Genomic DNA, 22204 nt, shown 5'->3' with positions numbered 1-22204 from the left:
CGGGTAGTAGCGCGAATGAAAAATGTGCAATATTTCTCTCTCTAAATTATCATTATACGCAACAACGATATGACATTTGACCCATCACTGCGACTTTTGTTGATGCCTCTCCAGGTCTCTCACTCACACACACACACACAGTTAAAGTACCTACCCGCGTGATCTGTGAGCCCAATACTGACAATAAATGTACTTTTTTTTTTCTTGCTCATCTAATTGTGATCTCATTATGTATGACGTCTTGATGTTTGTTTCTTTAGTTCCTCGTTTTACCCAGTTTGCATGGTTTACTGATTAATTATTTTGGCAACAATCATTAAAGAGTAGCATTAAAAATGTAACAAATAGTCTAATTATCTACCGTATACAATGTAATAAAATGATTGGCTATCAACAACTTGCGTTGTTCTAGTTTCACCTTATTCCAGTCAAAACTATTTTTTTTTTTTGTGGTAATTTACTACACTATCAATTTAAATACTCAAAATAAATACATTATTAAGACTAATTCTTACTAACCCCTCTTGTTTAATGGGGTAAGCACACTTGCGTTCTCATCTCAGAGGTGATGTGAGTAAAAAGAGTAAAAAATTACACACCGATTCATAAGTGTTGGACAGATCAGTTTATTAAAATGAATCAGTTCAAATGAGTCATTAGTTCACGAATCGGACAAAAGTGGACGCGTTGTGTGAACCCAGACTCTTAAAACAACGCAAAAGATTTGTCATCACAGAAAACACTTCATAAGGATATTTTTAAGTTTATTTGAAAGTAAGGTTTATGTCAGCTGCTTGTGCAAAACGTCTGTCAAAAGGTGCGATTTTTGAGCACAATTCACATCCAGCAGTAATTCAGGGAAATTATTGTGCGAACGCGCCACGTGGAGCATGGAGTCAGTCTTCCAAGCTTTCACCATTGTGTCAGTTCAGTTGATTTTGTTTGATATGTGCGAGTGAGAAAGAGCTCAGACGGTGATGGTTTTGAGGACAGTGTGTGTGTGTGTAGGGAGGACCAACCCTGCAAAAATTTAAAATAAATAAATGAATGAATGAATAAGTAAATAAATGAATAAATAAATAAATATACACATATGTAAATTAATAAAAACATAAATAGATAAATAAATGTGATAATAGAAAAATAAATAACAGAATAAACGACTTGATAAAATAAATGATTCATTTTTAATCAAATACAATTTTGATTATATTTCCCTTAATTTATTATTTTCTGCTTTTATAAAAATATATATTTTTAACTTTTATTTATTTGTTAATTAAATTTAACATTTATTTTTACATTTATTTTATATTTATGCGTTCATTTTTTACATTTATTTTTCCCTCATGTATTTATTTTTACATTTATTGATCGATTGATTCATTTCTTTTTCTTTTTCCGTGTGCAACATTGAAATGAGGAGGGCGGTCCTTGTGTAGCTTCAGCACATCATTGGTTGAGAGCTCACCACAGTCTATGAAGCTCACGCACGCAGAATCAGACCAGCTCAGGAGAGTTGTCAGTAAATGACGGCCGCATAGTTCTTTCACTAAACAAACGTATCAGTGTTTCCAGCAGTTTGACCCATTGAGAGATACTTTTCAATGGTACTTATCAGAAGAAAGTGCGATGGACTCGTTCCACCTTACTACCATCTGACTCACGGGTTTTTAATGTGCTGGGACATACAGTGTTTTGCAGCATGTCTATTAATTATCGCGGCAACATTTCAGTCTTTACTTCCACATCCATATCTGAATATAACCCTCCTAAAACATCGATAAGCACATCTAGTTTTAACAACAGTAATTTGATGTGTTGTTTTCGACTTCATTCGCTAAGCGCAACTCTCTAACTAACGTTAGCTGTTTGTGAAACGTCCACCATAGTATACACACGCAAGAGCTGAACTTACAACCTGCCGAGTTCAAAATCACTACTATAAAGACCACTGGAACTTCTCTCAATGGGTCAAACTGCTGGAAACACTGATACGTTTGTTTAGTGAAAGAACTATGCGGCCGTCATTTACTGACAACTCTCCTGAGCTGGTCTGATTCTGCGTGCGTGAGCTTCATAGACTGTGGTGAGCTCTCAACCAATGATGTGCTGAAGCTACACAAGGACCGCCCTCCTCATTTCAATGTTGCACACAGAAAAAGAAAAAGAAATGAATCAATCGATCAATAAATGTAAAAATAAATACATGAGGGAAAAATACATGTAAAAAATAAATGAACGCATAAATATAAAAATAAATGTTAAATTTAATTAACAAATAAATAAAAGTTAAAAAGATATTTAATAAAAGCAGAAAATAATAAATTAAGGGAAAGATAATACAAAATTGTATTTGATTAAAAATGAATCATTTATTTTATCAAGTCGTTTATTCTGTTATTTATTTTCCTATTATCACATTTATTTATCTATTTATGTTTTTATTAATTTACATATGTGTATATGTATTTATTTATTCATTTATTTACTTATTCATTTATTTATTTTTAATTTGTGCAGGGTTGGTCCTCCATATGTGTGTGTGTGTGTGTGTGTGTGTGTGTGTGTGTGTGTGTGTGTGTGTGTGTGTGTGTGTGTGTGTGTGTGTGTGTGTGTGTGTGTGTGTGTGTAGGCTCTCTGCTCGTTCTCCACCACTCAGTTAACGTGCGCCCTGTCACGCACATTAGTAATCTACATCAATTTATAAATCACAATAACTCTTCAAACAAGGCTTTGGCGGGACAAAAATTAGATTTGGCGGCTGCTAAAAAATTTCAATGTAGGAAAAATCCTGCTCTCGTAGCCTAGTTTGAGCGAGCGTTGCAGGAGTGGATGAAGTAAAAGTAAAGTTGGTGAGTGGAGTATATACAATTGTTGACAACGAGTCTTTAAAGGCAAAATCAGATGTGTGGTGCAATACGAGATCAGGAAAATAACATTATAAGCAGCTTTGCCCATTCATGACGCTGTTGTGATGTTGAGAGAGGAGCAAGATAAAAAATAAAGCATTTTAATTGGAATGATTTTAGCGTGTGATTTATCACGGGCACGGGTCGGGTAACGGGCCAAATATTAACGGGTCTGGGCGGGTCGGAACTGGTGCTGAACTTTGCAGGTACGGGCAGTGGCGGGTCTCCAAAAATGGAAAAAAACACGGACATGAGGTTTACTGCAGGAAGAAAATACACTGTTCTTGACATGTCTAATGCTGCCTTCAAATCATATCGCAATAATCATTCTCATGAATTAAGCGCACATAAAAGCCCCCACAATGGTGTTATTATTACCAGTGGAAGAATCATGTTATAAGCAAATGAGTGTAATGGAGACACTGATGATGATATTTAGCTGGTTTATGAGGTGACAGGCTTGTGTGGCACGGCTACTTTTCCTTTGATTTTTTAGTGGCAGATTCTCATGAGAGTAATAAAGATAAAGCATCAATTATATACGTGCTGCATTAGCACTAAAAAGCTTCCGGAAAATACATTTTTCCATTTCCTTCTGACTAGAAAACACTCAAGAGTTCTTGGGTAAAATCTTCCCAGGAGAACTTGAATGCATCATAAGAGTCAAATAAAACAAATGCATATCCATATATACTTGATCGGTAAGATTTTTTAGGTTTTTAGAAGAAGTCTCTTCAGCTCACTTAGGCAGCATTATTTTACTAAAAATAAAACAAAGTAATATTGTGAGATATTACAGCTGTTCTCAATGTGAATACATAGTAAAGCAGGGCTCGACATTAAGCATGTTCGTGTGTTTGTCCTTCGGTCATTCTCTTGTCTGAGTAAAAAATGTGTTGTGATTTTTTTCTCGGGAGTCTGCACGAGCGTCAACAGCGCCACCTTGTTACTGTCAGTTCATTATATAATCCTATTATCCACTATCAATCACCACTTACACTAATGAATGCAGAATCATTTTGGTATTTTGGTGATTCCCTAGTTATTTTTTTTCATTGACATTTTAATCCACTTTTCCGGTCGGGCCATTAAAATTCACTTTCACTTCCCCTTCAAAAAATCCACTTGTCTAAGACAAGCATTAATGTCGAGCCCTGCTTTACTATATATTCCCATAGAGAACATCTGATTTACACTGGAGGAATATCCACAATTTTACAGTTTTTGTTTTGTATTTTTAATCAAATAAATGCAGCTTTGGTGAGCTAAAGAAACTTCTAAAAATGGCAGTGTACATTATATATTCATTTTCCCAATGTAGTCATGACGAGGCTGAACTGGTTTCATTCATTTCTGATTACTCACAAAGCAAACTCTTCCCTTAGCCTCCGCCGGTACTGCTTCTTTGGCTTCATGGTGTTGAAATAGGGCAGCTTGATCACGTCTGGCCACACGGCGGGGCAAGGACTGCCACAGATTCGACTGGACGGGACACAGTAATATAGGTTAGCCAATCTCCAAACAAACAGGGATGGTTTTTTCATTCTGATTATGTGGTTACCTTATGAGCTCCAGCTGTGCGAGCTCCTGGTTGGCCTGAAAGATGGGCTTCTTCGTGAACAGCTCTCCCAGAATGCACCTGTGAGACATGAAAGTTTTAAAACGTTGAGAAGGTGAAATTGGAGATATTATACTGTGTAAACAGTAGGGCTGCATGATATTGGAGAACACTGGCATTGGGACATTTACTTTTTCTGTTCTACAATTTTTTAGTGAGCCATAAAAAGCTGTTAATTATATGTTTTAATAAATCTGTCATGAAGACAAGGGTCAACTGCAGATATTGTTTCCGAATAACCGGCTGTCAGTATCGCGAATATTGAGGTTCAACCTTAATGTAATGAAGTGATGAATACTTTTTGTGCACAAAAACAAACAAAAATAATAGATAATAATCTGGCCTGTGTTGGTCTCGGATGCAGTTTACGTTGTAAATACAGTGCAGCTCCAGCATCATCATCACGCCCGTTTCACACACACTCCGTTTGCAGTGTGTATGCGGAGTGTATTTTTTCCCGTACCCATGTTAACGGATTACAGTTCACACTGCACTAGGGATGGCTCGATACCACAATTTTGGCTTCGGTACGGTACCCCAATCTAATACCGAAGTACCGATATTAAATCGATACCACGCGGTCTTATATTAGCGCGGGTATATTGCACGCAAATGAGTACAATTATGCAAGTTTTGAGTTTATAAAGTGGGAAATTACCACAAATGTTTATTAGTAAATTAATCAGCAAAGATTATCACATCAAATCAGTCATTTGAAAACTTTCTTGTGAAAAATAATTGCAGCAAAAATCGCTCAAAATTAGCAAATTGCTTCTGGTTTCAAAAGACGTCGCACTACACTAAAGCAATCTGCATAATCCAACATTTCACGCTCGTCTCGGGATGGAGAACGGAAATCATTTAAACATGCAAGCGATTTTATAGCATTTCACAATAACAGTTACAGGAGATATGAGCTCATAACAACACACACACGCCTGTAACTTAGAGCTCGCACATTACAAATTAAGTTTCCTTAAACAGTCAAATACACAGAATTATGTACAAATGTCCGTCTTTAGTGAGTATTCACATAAACACAGTCGGTTGTGTCGAACGCGAATGTAAATAGTGCAATAGTTACGCATGCAAATATTATGAGATCTAAATGTCATTGGTCGAAACGAAAGCTGGAGATTTTGTGATATTCGATCTTATGTTAGGCTATGTGTGTGCGTTGATCAGTGTAAAAAGAAAATAAATGTCTAACTGAGATGGTTTGAATGATTCACTGACCTGTCGATCTCTTCAGAAGTCTTAAAGTCAGGATAGTGACAGAAGCTTGGCTAGGTTTGATGGTTCTTCATCAGTTTTATAAGCAAAGTAATTACCGTACTAATTTCACTTCTACTCCTCTCTTTATTAATTCGTTTTGGGCATCTTGAGTGAGATTCAACTGCTTTATCCATTTTGTTCAACTATGTTGTTGTCACATTTGCCGGTTGTTTCGTGTCAGTTTGGGTAGCGCGCTGCCATCTAGCGGTGAACTTCGGAAAAGCAGCATATGCCGAAATGTGCAAAATCATGATATAGTACCGTTTTAAAGCTACACTGTGTAACTTTTTTAGTTTACTCTTAGCTTAAAACACTTCGTTCTTTCAAAAATATATGTGCTCATTAATGTATATTTACTTCTTTCAAGTAATAAAGTATTCTCGTAAGTTTATAATATGCCGTTGAAAACACATACGGGTGAGGGGTTCGAATGCCGGTCGCCATGTTGCTCCTCCATCTTGAAAGTACAGTAGCCAAAGAGGGACATACCCGTAAATTCAAGCTTCGCCTTTCGCGTTTTAACACTCGATGGCACCGTGTCGAATGTGAAGAGGGGGATTGCCGTGTTAATCTTGGACTAAATCGGCCACCGTAGGAGTTAAAACGAAATCAGAATTGAGAGGAACAGAAACTATTATTCTCTGGACGGTCATATAGCTTTACACCGCTAGATGGGGGGAAATATCACACAGTGTAGCTTTAAATAAAATATATACCGGTATTTTCCCAGTACTGGTATACCGCGCATCCCTACACTGCACCCGGATGCGGTCTGTCAGTGCGTTGCAGGAGCGGTGCGGATACAGCAGTGCGGCGATCATATCCGTAACGAGTCTATTTTTTGTTGTGCTAGATGCGCTGAATTAAAATGAAAGTGCATTGTTGGCATTTACACTTAAATGCATACCTCGGGTCGTTAGCAACACCAGACGTCATTCACTACCTTCCTCTTCCTCGTGTGGTTTGGACACTGTGTAATCCCTTCCACATCCATTAAACATTTTATTCCTACTTTTAAATACCTGTTTGTTTTTCTGGTAACACTTTAGTATGGGGAACACATATTTACTATTAACTACGACTTTTGCCTCAATAAACTCCTAATTTACTCCTTATTAATAGTTAGTAAGGTAGTATTTGTAGCGTTTAAATTTAGGTATTGGGTCGGATTAAGGGATGTAGAATAAGTTCATGCAGAATAAGGCATTAATATGAGCTTTATAAGTGCTAATAAACAGACAATATCCTAGTAATATGCATGCTAATAAGCAACTAGTTAATAGTTAATACCTGAACCTTAAAATAAAGTGTTACTGTTTTTTTAATAATTTCCCTGCATTTGGTGTAAATAGACACGATCGGCTGGATTTGACAATTGCACAAACCCATAGTGTGATATAGATTTTATTTTGCTATATCGTGCAGCCCTAATTGCTCTAAAGGTGGCTTACCCGCAGCTCCACACGTCGATGGCGGGCGTGTATCTCTCTTCTCCTAGCAGCAGCTCGGGCGGGCGATACCACAGAGTGATCACCTTATTGGTGTAGGGTCGGCTGGAGAACCACAAGACAAGTCAGAGTCTGCTGAGTTCACACAACTCCTAAAGTCAGGATTATACGTACCTCTCTTCAGAGTTGTACAGGCGTGCCAATCCAAAATCTGCCAGCTTGATCTGACCCCTGCAGGACAGCACACATTTACAAAGAAATCAGATATATGACGTTACAGTGAAAGTTTGTTCACAATGATTTGGACTAATGGTGGAAAATTTCCTCGCTCAAATCTGAGGGTGTTTATACCATACTTTAGTCCTCGTTAAAAGAAGTCAAAACACTTTTAAAGGACAACTCTGGTGAGAAATGCCCCTAGGGGTAATTAACAGATGGTTACCGAGTAGATCGTTCTCTGGGATGCGTTTTCATTGAATTGAATGTAAAGAATTTTATCTCAAAATTCAGATTAGCTTATAACGCTTGTCTATAGGGCACAGAGTAAGTGAAATTAAACCACTAGTTAATTCCAGTAACAAGGCTCAAAATAGCCTCACACTAACACGGCAGCATAATGAGGGTCCCTACACGCAAACCGCAGCATTGGGAACTTTGTAAGAGTACAAACAGTTTAATAAGAATATACTTTATAAACACAGTGAATTGCGCATTTACAGACAGCAGCCATCTTGGAAAACAGTCTTGACGAGTCGATCCACGAACGCTGTGCTAAGTTAGCTGGGCAATAGGACTTAACCCTTTAGGCGCCAGAGGTTTTTTCGTAAAACTTTTGATTTTGACATCTTAATTTCAAAAGGCTATATCTTAAAAGTGATAAAAGATAGAAACTTTCTGTAAATTAGAGAAATATTAAGGAGGACCCTAAATTTAAGTAGAGATTACATTTTCCCATCTAATTTGCATATTATGACGTCATAACGTGGGGGTAATCTTGGATTATAGAATTTTCATGAAAAGCCAAATGTTTAAATGATAAATGCAGCACTTCTTCCCCCCCAAAATGTCCCTCACCTTCTGTGTGCTATATTGCACAATACTGATTGTTTAGGTAAATAGTAAACAAACTGTGTAAATCATTACTAATAAATGGTAGAAACAAACCGAATGCATGTAGCAGTTTGCCTTTTGCTGTAGAGATTTTCCATTTACTACGTACAGTAAGCACTCTGATTCCATATATAGGGCACATATATTATATATTATGCATAATAGCCCCTCTGCCCCGTGTCACAGCGCGTCTGCTCGCGTCCAGATCTGCCTCACGCGGCCGCCGAGTGTGCACAGCCAAGGCCACTGTTTTTGTCATTTTGACTCCCCACCCAGCCTCCACGTTTCCCTCGAACTTGCTTATGAATACTTCGACCTCTTCTAACATACCCAGTGGCGTTAGATAAAGTCTCCACCACAATACTGTCGCCGCGATCGCGGAGATGCGCGCGGTGAGAACACGCGCGCTTCATGGTGAGCGCGCAAAAATCTCCCGCGGCCACCTCATTCCCAACACTAACACACCTGCTAACTTCACGATGAACACTCGGACCCCGGGAAACATTATTCCCACCACTGACATTGGGCAAAGGACCATCTACATTGGGCAAATGATTCACCATTTGGGCTTAGTGTAACGTTTTAGTTTCACTTTCAGAATCACCGTCATCTCATATTTCCCTTCAGAATCAGGGTCCGCGAATAGAAGACCCAACACTTCATTGCGGGTAAGCTTTATTGATGCAATTAGAAAATAATAATAGTAATAATAATCTAATGCAAATACTCGCTGACATTGACCATACTCTGATAAAACAGCTCACTCGCACGTCAGCTCCGCTTTTGTTTACACTGATTCAAAGCGCTCTTGCTCGTATATTTTGTATAGATTAATGATGTTTGTATGAGTCAGGGAGGAAGTACGACATGTCTACCATCTAGTGGAGGGGAGGTTGAATGAAATTTGACACCCTATTTGACAAAATCGGCCGTTCTATTCAGTGACGCATCTTGTCGAGTAAACTCGACCGTGGCGCCAAGAGGGTTAAGTTTGCGAAATCTAATTACATGGAAATGCATGAATTATATCAGTTTTTTAAAATATATGGTTGACTAACTACAAGGGAAGAAGGCGTCCCATATGAGATTCCAAGTCACAGTTCATCACTTAGCACAGCGTTCGTGGCTCGACTCGTCGAGACTGTTTTCCAAGATGGCTGCTGTCTGTGAATGCGTAATGTACTGTCTTTATAAAGTATCTTCTTCTTAAACTTTTTGTACTCTTACAAAGTTCTCAATGCTTCCGCTTTAAGTGAACGTAAACAGTTGAGAAGGAAAACGCATGTGTAACAGTATAATGGATCTGTACGTCAGGTCTTAAAGTGACAGCAGCCTAATATAAATGCCAAATTATGGGATAATACTAAAAATATTAATTATGCCAGATTTTCCCCATGGTATCAATATCAATATCACAGCGTTCGTGGCTCGACTCATCGATGGATTCCACTCCATTTCCTTTACATTCATATCGGAGTGTGACCCTGAAACTCAACCGAGTGTGAAACAATGTGAATATGCACTGACTTGTTATTGAGCAAGATGTTGGAGCACTTGATGTCCCTGTGCAGGAAGTTCTTCTTGTGGCAGTAATCCAGTCCTTCCAGAAGCTGCCTCATGAAGGATTTGATGTGGCTCTCGTTGAAGTGCACGAGGCCCGACTCCAGAAGGCCCATAAGGTCGTGGTCCATGTACTCGAACACCAGGTAAAACGCCCCTGTGAGATCAAAACATTCATTACACCAACAGTACAGCTTTGTCGATAAAGGACTAGGGGTGTGCGATATTGACAAAAAAATGATATCTATCTATTTTCTGGGGTTTTTTTTAAAGGGGAGGTGAAATGCTGTTTCATGCATACTGAGCTTTTTACACCTTTAAAGACTTGGATTCCCATCCTAAACATAGACAGAGTTTCAAAAACTAATGTTGGACGTTTGATGGAGTATTTCTGTGTTAAAAATACTCCTTCCGGTTTCTCACAAGTTTCGGAGAGTTTTTTTCGAGTATGGGTCGGCTTGACGTTAAATAGAGCGGAAGGTCCTTGTATGGGCCGTACGGGCTCTTCTCCCGGTAGGGTGCGCGCGCGCGTGACTAGAGGGAGAGAGAGGAAATGCACACTGTAAACAGTCTCTCAGGTGCAGATCCAGTCGTCCGTGAACACTTATGACGCGCCGCGCTCCACTTTATTCCTATGGGTGACGTCGAGCGACTTCAACGCTTCAGCACAGCATTCTGGGAAGGCAGCGCTGCATTTGAACCGATTTGAACGCAGAAATGACGGGAAGCTTCAAGGCATCGCTTCAGTCGCGTCGCAAAGTGGATTTCCACGGTCACTGCTGTCACAGGACTTAACCAAATCATACCAAAGAAGTGTGTTTTTGACAGAGCGGTCCTGCTTTGGAAGATGCCGGTGAGTAAATCAACTTCAAATGTCTCTGCTATTGGCTACCGTCGCATGAGTAAACATCAGTAAACGATACGATCGCGTGCTTCGTCATTCAAATGCGCTAACGGTTACTCCATTGTTGTTCTGTATAACGTTACACTATTCTGACTCTGACGTGCAAAACCGTTTTGCTTGCTACCTCTAAGGTCTAGTCACATACAATAGTCCATAAACCGAATCATGTCCTCATAAACTGCACACAAAGGCCCCTAAATACAGTACATACCACAGAGACGGACATCCTGATGTTGCCGTTTCTCCTGTTCAATTTATTTCAGCCTCAGATTTGATTGTGGATCATTATCTGTATTAGCTGAGATAGATGGGTTTCTCCACGCTTGAGGACGTCACCGCTTTGCGCGCTTGTCATTCTTTAGCTCCGCCCACACGATACGCCCACAGGCGCTCGGTTTTTTTCCGGAAAGACTCGGTACAGCCCATATTTCTTTTATAAATATGATAAAACTAAAGATTTTTCGGAGATATGAAGGATGCAATACTACTCTATAGGTACTCAAGATTGACATGAGATTGACTGAAACTGAGTGTTTCACCCCCCCTTTAAGGACACAGGCCGAGTGGAATAACAAACTTGTAGCCAATCAGCAGTAAGAGGCGTGTCTACTATTGATGGTGAGAAGAGCGCTCGCTCTCGCTCTGTGCGCGTCATTTTTCAAAACACACGAGTCACACAGGACGGACATTAGCCGAGAACAAGCCTAATATATGCTGCTTGACTATGCTTGTGTGTCATGTTCGCTTGTTAGTCCATTTGCGATCGTATTGTGTGTCACTTCAGCGATGATAAAGACCCGTTCATTTCCACACTGTATGGAGCATCTAAATCTACTCACTGTGTGCTTCAAGCATCAGCTCACACAATGTCTGACAAGTAAGATACTATACTCCTAATATATGTTTGTTTCCTCTTTTCATGATCTATATAACCCTTATCTGGTCATAATTGTAATATGTCGTTAGCTGGACTGTCGGCTCGTGTTCTATCGAGTTGTTCATGAGAACAGTTTGTGTTTTTGTGATTGCTATAACTCTAATCTTGTCATAATTGCAATATGTCGTTAGCTGGACTGTCGGCTCGTGTTCTATCGAGTTGTTCACAAGAACGGTTTGTGTTTTTGTGATAGAAGGGATCCCCATTTTCATTGAATATTCGACCTGGATTAGATCCACAGAGATTCTGCCATAGCCGTTGATGCCTCTGGGTTTACATGTGTGGGGCGGTGCTATCAAAATAGGGGCGAGACCCTTTTGGGGGTAGGGGCGTGTTTGTTTGGGTGATTTGAAATGCCAACAACGGTTACCAGATAGCACTTACCATACCTTTAATGTCATGATTTTAATCAAATTCAATTATAATAAGGCACAATAGGGCTGTTACCAATCAAATTAAATAAGTATCAACAAAATACATCTTCGTAATGGAGAGCAAACAGAGAAGCTGCATTTGAAGTGGCATTTACACTTTACTGTTTAATGAGCTTGGAGGTGACAAATAACCTGCAGAACTGCATAAATAACGTTTTGATGTTTTAAACACAACGTTGAATACTGATATTTAAAATTATTTAAACAGCAAGTCACTGTTAATGAGAGAGTCATTGAGATTCAACCGATTCATTCAGGAATGAATCATTTGACTATCTTAATCTATCTTAGTCACTGAATCGTTGATTCAACTGATTCCTTCAGAAAGCTGATTCATTCAGTAAAGAAAACACAGCGTGTGCTGCTCAGACGCGGTTACAGTGCTGTGTTTTGAACGTTATTCTCGTTGGCGAAAGAGAGTAAAAATGGGCAATATTGTGTCTAAAATGTAAGTCACTTAATTTTCAATTCTTGTTTTGTAAACTTGTATAAAATCAATATTACATGCTATCATGCTGATATCTGAATTCTTCCTGTGATATTTATTAAAAATATTAAATTATATTGACTCACATGCAGTGAAAGCATGCATACACTAGTCACGTAGTGTATGCACACACACTCTCTGGGTATGTGTGAGGGATATACTCGATAATGTCAGATCACACATCGTTAAAACAACAATTACGATATCGCAGACGATATTATCACAGACAATATATAATCGCACACCCCTATAAAGGACGGGACATTTCGAGAGCGATACCTTTGTCGTTCTTGAAGTCTAAGGCGTCTTCTTTGTCAGTGACGATCTCCTTCATGTTGATGATGCTCTTGTGGTTGAGCTGCCGCAATATCTTGATCTCCCTGATGGCTGTGATGGGAAAACCTTCCTTCTCGTTGTCCAAACGGACCTTCTTTAGTGCCACCAACTCAGCTGAAAAAGACCAGAAAGATGCATTAGCTACACGTGTGATTAATGGTCTCTAACTGCTTTAGCATACAAATCCATTAAGGTCACCGTGAACTTGAGAATGAAGACTACAAGTCTATTGTTATGGCATGTATATCATATCATAGGGTATAATGAAGCATTAATGGGCTAATTTTGATGTGGCGTGTATAAGCATAGAAGAAAAAAAACATGTTTTTTACTCTTACTTGCCGTTTTATTAAGTGGCAAAATCCTTTTAGGGCTGAACAATGTAGGTAAACATTCACTTAAATAAAATAGTGCTTGAAGTTGTAAATAAAACAGATGATTTTAGTACATTTTACAAGAAAATACTCTTTTCTTGTACTAAATCATATAATCTATAGTCTTTCTACTTCAAAATTGTCATTAATACAAAGAGTTCTACAAGTCCTGCACAAATAAAGTTAATACCATGTGATCGGGGCAGTGCAATGTCTATGGTATAATACTAAACCATAAAATGACACCCAAAAAAACACTTTACAGTTCAAAAATAAAAAATACACAATGCCAGTTTCTTTTGTTAATTTACATGCATGCAGCCTATGATATCAGGGGTGTAAAAACCTGTAGCATACATGTAGATATACAAATAAATTGCAGCCTGCATGATCTGATAATCGCATTAACGTTATTTCGAAGCATTATGCAGCCCTCATACAGACGTTTGAGAACATCGTACCCGTGTCTTTGTCCTTGGCTTTGTACACCTGCCCATAAGTGCCTTCTCCAGTGATCCCAATGATCTCAAACTTATCAACACACCGCTTCCCCCAGTCGATCTCGGTCTCTTTGATCTCTCCAAAGCGCGGACCACAAATTCTGCAATACAACCAGAGATATAGATTTGTGCATTTGCTAAAGAGAAAATGTGAATGTGATGTCGTAGAGGAGATCGTTTGACAACATACTTTGGTCTTTTCCGTGGGATGGGCGCCTTTTTATCATCAGGCGGGCTGTGGGGTGAACTGGGGGTGACCCCCGTGAGTTCTGGAGGAAGAGGGAGGTCCGAGAGCAGCTGACGGGCTTTCCTTTCCGGTTTGTAGTTTTTCTTCCCTGTGGTTGCTGACGAGTCTTTCAAACTACTGACATTAAAGAAAAGAAAGCCATCAGAGAAGCGATCAAATATACCGTATTTTTCGAACTATAAGTCACACATTTTTTTCATAGTTTGGCTGGCCCTGCGACTTATAGTCAGATGCGACTTATACATCAAATTTAATTCATACTGACTAACAAGAATAAACATTTGGCTACGTCTACATCCCCGAGAGGGCGCTCTATGCTGCTCCTGTAGCCTACCCCTCAAAAAAATTACCTGAAAACAGAAAAAAACGTTAACTGAAATATTAACTTAAAAGACAACTGAGAAAGACTGAACACAAACAAAATGCCCCTCCATAAAGAAAATCCTATTCTGCAAAATACAAACAGCATGTAGTAAAATACGCAGCGGAGAACGATTCACACAGCGTTAGTCTCGCACGGCTGAGCCTCTCCCAGCTTCCTTCAGCTCTGGCCATCTTGCTTTCAATCCGCGATTAGCTTTCGTTTTCTTCATTCCAGTTAAAGTAACGTCTGCTTTTCGCCAGTCCCTCACAAGTTTATCACTCACTCCAAACTTACTGTCTGCTGCTCGATTACGCACAGCGAGCTGCTTCTGCCCTAATGCGACTTATAGTCCAGTGCGACTTACATGTTTGTTTGTTTTTTCTCTTCATGACGCATTTTTTGACTGATGCGACTTGTACTACAGAGTGACTTATAGTCCGGAAAATACGGTAATCCACAATAAAACAAAGTGTGGACCTTAGGGCTGGGCAATATATCGAGGTCACGCTATATTGTTTATATCGTTGTGTCTGAATATATTCTGACTAACACAATGTTACTTAGTTATTGACATTTTAGAACAATAAAGAAATGAGATGAAAACATTTGATTGGATGAGGCATGAATGAGAAAAAGAGTGCGATGCTCATGTTCAAAAGAGTTAAGTCAGGAAGCACAATATATTGGCCACCATATCGGTATCAGCCGATATATGTTCATTTTTTATATTATCAGCCCGATAAGAAAATGTGATATTAAAGCCAATAAATTATGGATTTCTTCCTTCAGCTGAGACACAGCTGTGCATGGTTCGCCATGATGGTTTAAACTGCTTGAAATATTAGGGATGCACTGATATTAAAGGTTTGCCTGATACCGATAACCGATAACTCTTTATATTTGAAAGCCGATAACCAGATTTGGATTAATTTCCAGATGAATCCAAATTTTCATATTTTTGAGAGCCTGATTACAAAAACAAAAGTCTCACCATTAAAAGCCATGTCCCAAACACATAATTATAATGTTTTTATCATAACTTTATGTCCTATATGACAGATTTGAGCTGCACGTTGCACTGCATTTTGTTTTAGTAATCAGGCTCTCATATCTATCGGTTATTGGCTTTCAAATATAAAGAATTATCGGTTATCGGCCTCAATGTTCATATCAGTGCATCCCTACCAATGGGCAAGAAACCAATGGGAAGAAAAATGGGCAAGCAACAAAAGACAAATCTATACAGTTTATATTCAGTTCATAAAGTGAAGATTCTATTTTATTATTTCAATTTCAGTAGTATTTCTTACTACTTTAAATAATCCTACCTGGAAGAAGAAAAAAAGCATTTAATTTATATGTGTGATGTATTTTTTGTTAGATTTTAATACCATGCCAGGTTGTGAATGTATGGTAAACTATATCAGATTCAACCTATTTTTATAAACCCATTTTGGTTTACCTTTGTTAAAGACTAAGATTTTTTTTATTTATTTATATTTTAATTGGGAATGCTAAAGCATTCTTGTGCAGCGGAGAGGACACACGAAACAGATATAGTGGTGAGTGAATTAGGCTATTAATGAATCATATGCATCATGCCTTCCCGTACGAACCGAAAAGACAGATTTTCAGCACAACATGGCTGAAGCCCGGTTTATTAGTGGCGTGCGAATCTTCACCGTTCATCTCAAGGGGTGATGAGATTTGCAAGAGCCGTTCCTATCGCTCTATGTAAAGAATGAAAAATGTTGTATGTAATGTTAAGTAAAGTTAGTTTGACTTAATGAAGTAGAAAGTAAGCGACAGTGCAGGTTTCTCTATGGAAAGACCTGACAGGTTTTACAACCTTTACAAGCGATAGCTGAGGGAAATTAGTCTATTCATTCCTGCTTTAATGCATCTCTGAAGGGAAATGACTGCCTTGAGGAAAGAGTTGAAGTTATTTTCTCCTCTTCTTCCCACCGTGTAACCATAGATATGTATCGTATACATATTTTTATTTACAGGCTCTGTTTTCTAAGGTTGTCAGGGAATCGGCTCTTATAAGCGCCACCTACTGACAGAGGGTTTTCTTTCAGCCTGTCTTCGGCTTTTGTTTGTGAAACTAATTCTTTTTTTTGCTGTTGTCATTTTTTTGCCAGCTAATGTTCAAACCATAGACTGTACCAAAACTACCCCCTTGAATAATTAGCTATTATATTGCCACTAATGGCAAAGCAAATTTTAGAAAATTATCAGGAAATATTATATATCTATTTTTTATTATTATTATTTTTTTATACCAGTTTAGCTCACTTTAATTTATTTTATGTTGTCTGTTTTAAAGTCAGTTTATTACAGTTGTGTTTATCAAGCTGTTAATACTATATTATTTCATTGTGGAATGCTGTGTTATGCACTTCTTGAGCACTGGCATGTTTGAAAAAGCCAATTGCCAAAAAAAAAAAACGCACTTGCAATATTTTAATATATAAAATTAAATTAATAATAATTGCAATATGATTATTCTGTCCATATCGCACAGCCCTACCTTCCTTACATTAAAAAATATTTTTATATAGTATTTGTCTAAATTAAATTAATATAATATAATATAATATAATATAATATAATATAATATAATATAATATAATATAATATATTATATTGCTGGAGTGGCGTTGCTGGAGTTTTTGACGCGGGCGGCTTCAGCAGCTTTTGCCTTCTTCTGCTTGCTGAGCTCGGCGGCGAGGCTGCTCTTCAGGGTCAGTGTGCTGGGCGAGAGGCTGGAGGGCCGGCTGCGGGACCGGGAGTGCCGATGGCGGCTATAATATAATATAATATAATATAATATAATATAATATAATATAATATAATATAATATAATATAATATAAATTAAATACCTTCCTTACATTAAAAAATATTTTTATATAGTATTTGTCTAAATTAAATTAATATAATATAATATAATATAATATAATATAATATAATATAATATAATATATAATATAATATAGTATAAATTAAATATCGCCCACCCCCAGTGGAACTCATTACAGTAAGTAATGAGCAAAATAATCATACTTTTTTGGTCAAAGACGATTTTAGAAAACAAACCTGTCGCTTCCATCTACGTGATCCAGGTTGTTGGGGACCAGAGGAAGGGAGGCTACAGCCGGAGCAGCTGCCTTCTCTCGCTCCTTCTCTTTCACCTGCACGGGCTGTCCTCCTTTCTTTTTGTCCTCCTTTCCTTTGGCGTCTCTGCTGGACTGTGAGGCGTCCGAGCTCCTCTTGCTGGGTCGATCCACAGGAGACTGCGGCTGGCTGGAGACTGGCGTTCTGGGGCCCTTCTCGGACACAGGTGGAGGCGGAGATGGAGGTCTGGTCTTCTTGGAGGCGTGGTTGGTGACGGGGCTGGGTGGAGGTGCGGCGGAGGAGGATGAGGAGCCCTTGGTCGGAGTAGAGGCGTTGCTGGAGTTTTTGACGCGGGCGGCTTCAGCAGCTTTGGCCTTCTTCTGCTTGCTGAGCTCGGCGGCGAGGCTGCTCTTCAGGGTCAGTGTGCTGGGCGAGAGGCTGGAGGGCCGGCTGCGGGACCGGGAGTGCCGATGGCGGCTCCGCGAGCGAGAGTGCCGCACCGTGGACTGGAACGGGCTCCTGCTGCGGGACTTCCCCGTCCGCCTGAGGGCAACACAAAAGAGTTCATGAGAATTTTCTTTCTACTAGGGCTGTACAATATATCGAAATTATCGAAACATCGCAAATGTACATATCGCAATATGCATATCGCAATGGCACGCAATATCTGCATGATTTTAATAGGCTACTTCAACAGTGTGAATATACAGTTATGTCAAAACGGCTGTCTTGATGAGTATTCATGTAAACCCCGTCGGTTTTGCTTTAAGTGAACAATATCATTTGGGGAAAGAAACCTAATGCGTGTCAATAGGATTCGTTCATTAGCTCTTAAAGTGACAGGCGGCTAATACAGTAGACCTGCTACTGTCTGTACACAGTGTATATTTAATGCATGTGAAGACTACTGTTTTTAGTTCTTATTTTTAATAATAAAAGATAAATTAAGCTAAAAATAATTGTCCACCCCTAGTTCAGGAGTTTTTGTTTACCTGGATGTTCTTGATGTTAAGTTTTAGGTTGATATAACTATATATTACCAAGTCAAGCAAAGAGGTTTAGGTATTTTAAATATTGGCATTACATTTTTAGTTTGTTTACATTGATTTAAAAATTATATTGTCAGATGTGTGACATTAATTTTTGCTAAAACACTACTGGTCACTTTCAGAAGTTGTAGCGATGCTTTCTTTTCCCAGAAAGAATGTGAAACATAAATAATATCATTCTCAGGTTTTATTTTTTAATATAATTTAAATCGATTTTACACACTAATAGCAATATCGTATCGAATATCAAATATTGCATTAGCTAACGATATTGCATATCACATTTTTCTTCAATAACGAACAATAACGGTGAACAATTAATCCATGCAAGTTAATACAAAGAAAAACATAGTTTGCAGCAGTAATCTTTAATCAAAATCTGAAAAGTTACTTCAGGTCTGGAAATGGCGTTCCTTCTCAGATGAAGTCAGTCTGACAGCTTCTGGTTTAAAATACGTAACTACACCCCTCCGACTGTCCGTCTGCTATGAGTGAGAGATGGAGAGGAGGAGCGCTAAAGTCAAACCCTGCCCTCTGTTCAATATTCCCTTTCACTTGGAAATACGACACAGCACTGAAGAAAACTCACTCGCTACTTCCAGTACACCGGGACTTTAAAGGGATAGTTCCCCAAAAAATTATATGAGAGAAAAAAAAAAAACATGCTTAGACAACATGCACAAAGCACCCTGTGGCTCATGACGACACTCTGATATCTTAAGAAACAAACTGATATTTACTGATATTTACTTCAGCATATGATATAGCTTATCCACAATTTGGGATACAGTATTTTAAAAAAAAGTTATATCATGTAGTTTTTTCCTAACTGGCTGTCTCCTGCTTACGCTGTCCAACACATTGGTGTAACATTTTTCATCTAGTCATGTCAATTTTGATCAGAACAATGCACAGTGCAGGTTTTAATTCAGCGTGAGCAGCTTTTTGTGTAGTAACAGCGTCATGTGATCGAGATCGGCCCGTGTGTGAGCTTGCATTGACTGTTTTGTTCATTTTCAGCTAAAATAGTTCCAAACAAAGATCACAGCAGAACCGTCTCACAGCACTGTTCCATTAATGAACGAACCACTTGAGTCAAACATTCAATGACTCATTCATAAACAACTGCCTCCTTCTTGAATGAATCAACCGTTTGAACAAATCGTTTAAATGAACGAATCAATGATTCACTCATTAAAACGGTCACCTGCCGCCACGAACTGCCGGGTTAGTGCCATCATGTTTTAAGGGATAGGTAACCTATCTAAGTTGTGCCAAACCTATACGAGTTTCTTTTTTCTGCTGAACACAAAAGATGATATTTGGAGGAATGTTTGTAACCATGCAGAGAAAGCATTCTTCTTTTGTGTTCAGCAGAACAAAGAAACTCATATACAGTCCCTGACAAAAGTCTTGACGCTTATCTATTTTCTAGAAATACCTGATATTAAAGGCACAATATGTAATGTTTCAGCATTAAAAATATAAAAGATCACTATATCTATGTTATATATTTTTTAAATTGTGTGTTTACATTATCCCGACAGTTCTAATTAACTTCTAAATCCAGAGAAATTAATATTTTAATTCGAAGACACGGACCGTGTCTTTATTTCCGTTATGTCGCCAGTCTTTCACGTCATATCCACGTTTGCGTCTTGCTTCCTGCGGAACTCGGCGGAACCGCCAAACTCAAAGAGGAACACTGACAGACAGTATAAGGGGAACCCCCGTATAAAAAAGTCTGTATGATAATGGATCATGACTACTCTTTGCCTGTACGTTTTGCCAGCTCAACAAAGCGCAAACGTAAGGGTGAAAAAAATGACCCGAGAAGATTTTGGGACAGTAGAAGAAGCAAGAGACGTGTAAACCTTGGAGAAGCCTTTGAAAGATGGCGAAATCTTCGTGACAAGCTCGGACTGCAGAGAGATATGCTGATCTCGCTTTCGTTTTAATAAACAGGTAATTTAAGTAACCATTCAGCTAACATAATAATCATATAATCATAACATGCTGTATGTTTGCATATTGCATAGCGATCTTGACCACATTGAGACGCGTTTAGCTGAATACGTAATGTTATACATTTTGTATCGGCTTTTCAAACAGGCGGATTCTCTGTTTTTGGAGACTGAAAGAGCTATTTTTTTAAAAACTGATTCAAAAGTATTTCTATCCGTATATTTGGTGACACAATGATGTCATGTGTAAAACGCAGATGGACTAGCTATTATTGGTTTTATATGTAGCTGGAGAAAGTAACGTTAGCTTCATATGGTAATATGCCACTATCTTGGTCAATTAATATAAGGTGACCGTCACTTTTATCATATGTTAATACTAGCTAGATATAATATCGATTTAATAATGATCTACTTATTCATATATCTCCGAGTTCCAAAATAAATGTTTATTGAATGATTGATGAACGTGGGGAGCGACACAGCGCGTGTTCCAATGAACAACGTATTGCAGGTGCTGGTTCTCTCATTTACTGTTTTATGTTGGTAATGATAAACTAAATTGAAATTTATTTCCTTATTGAACAGTTGATATACAGAATGTTCGACAATCGCGGATGCCATGTCAATATATCTATAATTTGAGTAACTCAAATTATGATGCGCGGTTAATATGTCAACATAGCCTACCAACTTATAGGTGTGACCGCCCGCACAACATTCTGTCTCACACATTATCTAACGTTACTGATAAGTTTGTTAAGTAACGGTAGCTCGCTGCTATTTCATTAGATGGACATTACATAAAGTGAAAAGCCGTAACTAAACTTAACAATAATAGAGATGTAATATAACAATCAATTACCTTGTCAGTGAACATGTTTTCTGCTGGAGATGCCAGATTCGCTGGTTGACAGTGGCAATAATGACAACAACTCCCATGAGCCCACGCACTTTCCCGACGTCACCAAAGTACGTCAGTTGTTATTATTTTGAATGAGTGACCCCTAGTGGCCAAAAGTTGCATACTGCACGTTTAACCTGACTTTTAATTAATTAATTGGCATTAGAAATAGCTCATATGTAAAGCTAAAACCCTCCCAAATGATGTTTAATGCACTGAAATGAATAATTTTCAGAGAAGAAATATTTATCATTTAATCAAGACAGAAAGGTCAAATTTTGGCAAGACAAAAGTTGTCGCCTATACAGAAATGTAACAAATATACTGCAAATACAAAAATATGTCAGCAAATTAAGTTGTGGTGCTGTAAGATTCAAATTTAATATCTTGTATGACTTCCATGAGCTTGAAGGACTGCATCCATGCGGTTTGGCAAGGATTCATACAATTTATTGATGAAGTCATCAGGAATAGCTAAGAAAGCAGTCTTGCATGCCTCCCAGAGTTCATCAATATTCTTTGGTTTCGTCTTCCATGCGTCCTCTTTCATCCTACCCCACATATGCTCAATGATGTTCATGTCTGGTGACTGGGCTGGCCAATCCTGGAGCATCTTGATCTTCTTCGCCTTGAGGAACTTTGATGTGGAGATGGAAGTATGC

The 22204-nt window shown here is 38.4% G+C and overlaps 2 protein-coding genes across 3 annotated transcripts in view; both read right to left on the bottom strand.

Annotated features, from left to right (window-relative positions):
- Positions 1-19205, bottom strand: part of napga (N-ethylmaleimide-sensitive factor attachment protein, gamma a) — a 48143-nt gene extending 28938 nt beyond the window's left edge. Inside the window, exon 1 of the mRNA XM_067435589.1 lies at positions 19195-19205. The gene's annotated coding sequence lies outside the window, so the exon portion shown is untranslated. The remainder of the gene's footprint in view (positions 1-19194) is intronic.
- cdk13 (cyclin dependent kinase 13) overlaps positions 1-22204 on the bottom strand; it is a 46592-nt gene that overhangs the window by 12562 nt on the left and 11826 nt on the right. The window contains exons 2-10 of one of the 2 annotated variants that reach the window (XM_067435588.1): positions 17608-18168; positions 14086-14256; positions 13857-13996; positions 12965-13135; positions 9891-10080; positions 7428-7484; positions 7257-7358; positions 4474-4551; positions 4278-4394 (exon numbers count right to left, since the gene is read on the bottom strand). In XM_067435588.1, the coding sequence (XP_067291689.1) occupies positions 4278-4394; positions 4474-4551; positions 7257-7358; positions 7428-7484; positions 9891-10080; positions 12965-13135; positions 13857-13996; positions 14086-14256; positions 17608-18168 (1587 nt within the window). Of the gene's footprint in view, positions 1-4277; positions 4395-4473; positions 4552-7256; positions 7359-7427; positions 7485-9890; positions 10081-12964; positions 13136-13856; positions 13997-14085; positions 14260-17607; positions 18169-22204 lie in introns of both variants that reach the window. The other variant, XM_067435587.1, reaches the window with a different exon arrangement.

This window comes from Pseudorasbora parva, chromosome 24 (genome assembly GCF_024679245.1).
Source record: "Pseudorasbora parva isolate DD20220531a chromosome 24, ASM2467924v1, whole genome shotgun sequence".
In the NCBI taxonomy this organism is placed as follows: domain Eukaryota; kingdom Metazoa; phylum Chordata; class Actinopteri; order Cypriniformes; family Gobionidae; genus Pseudorasbora; species Pseudorasbora parva.
This window is presented reverse-complemented; position numbering and strand designations above follow the sequence as displayed.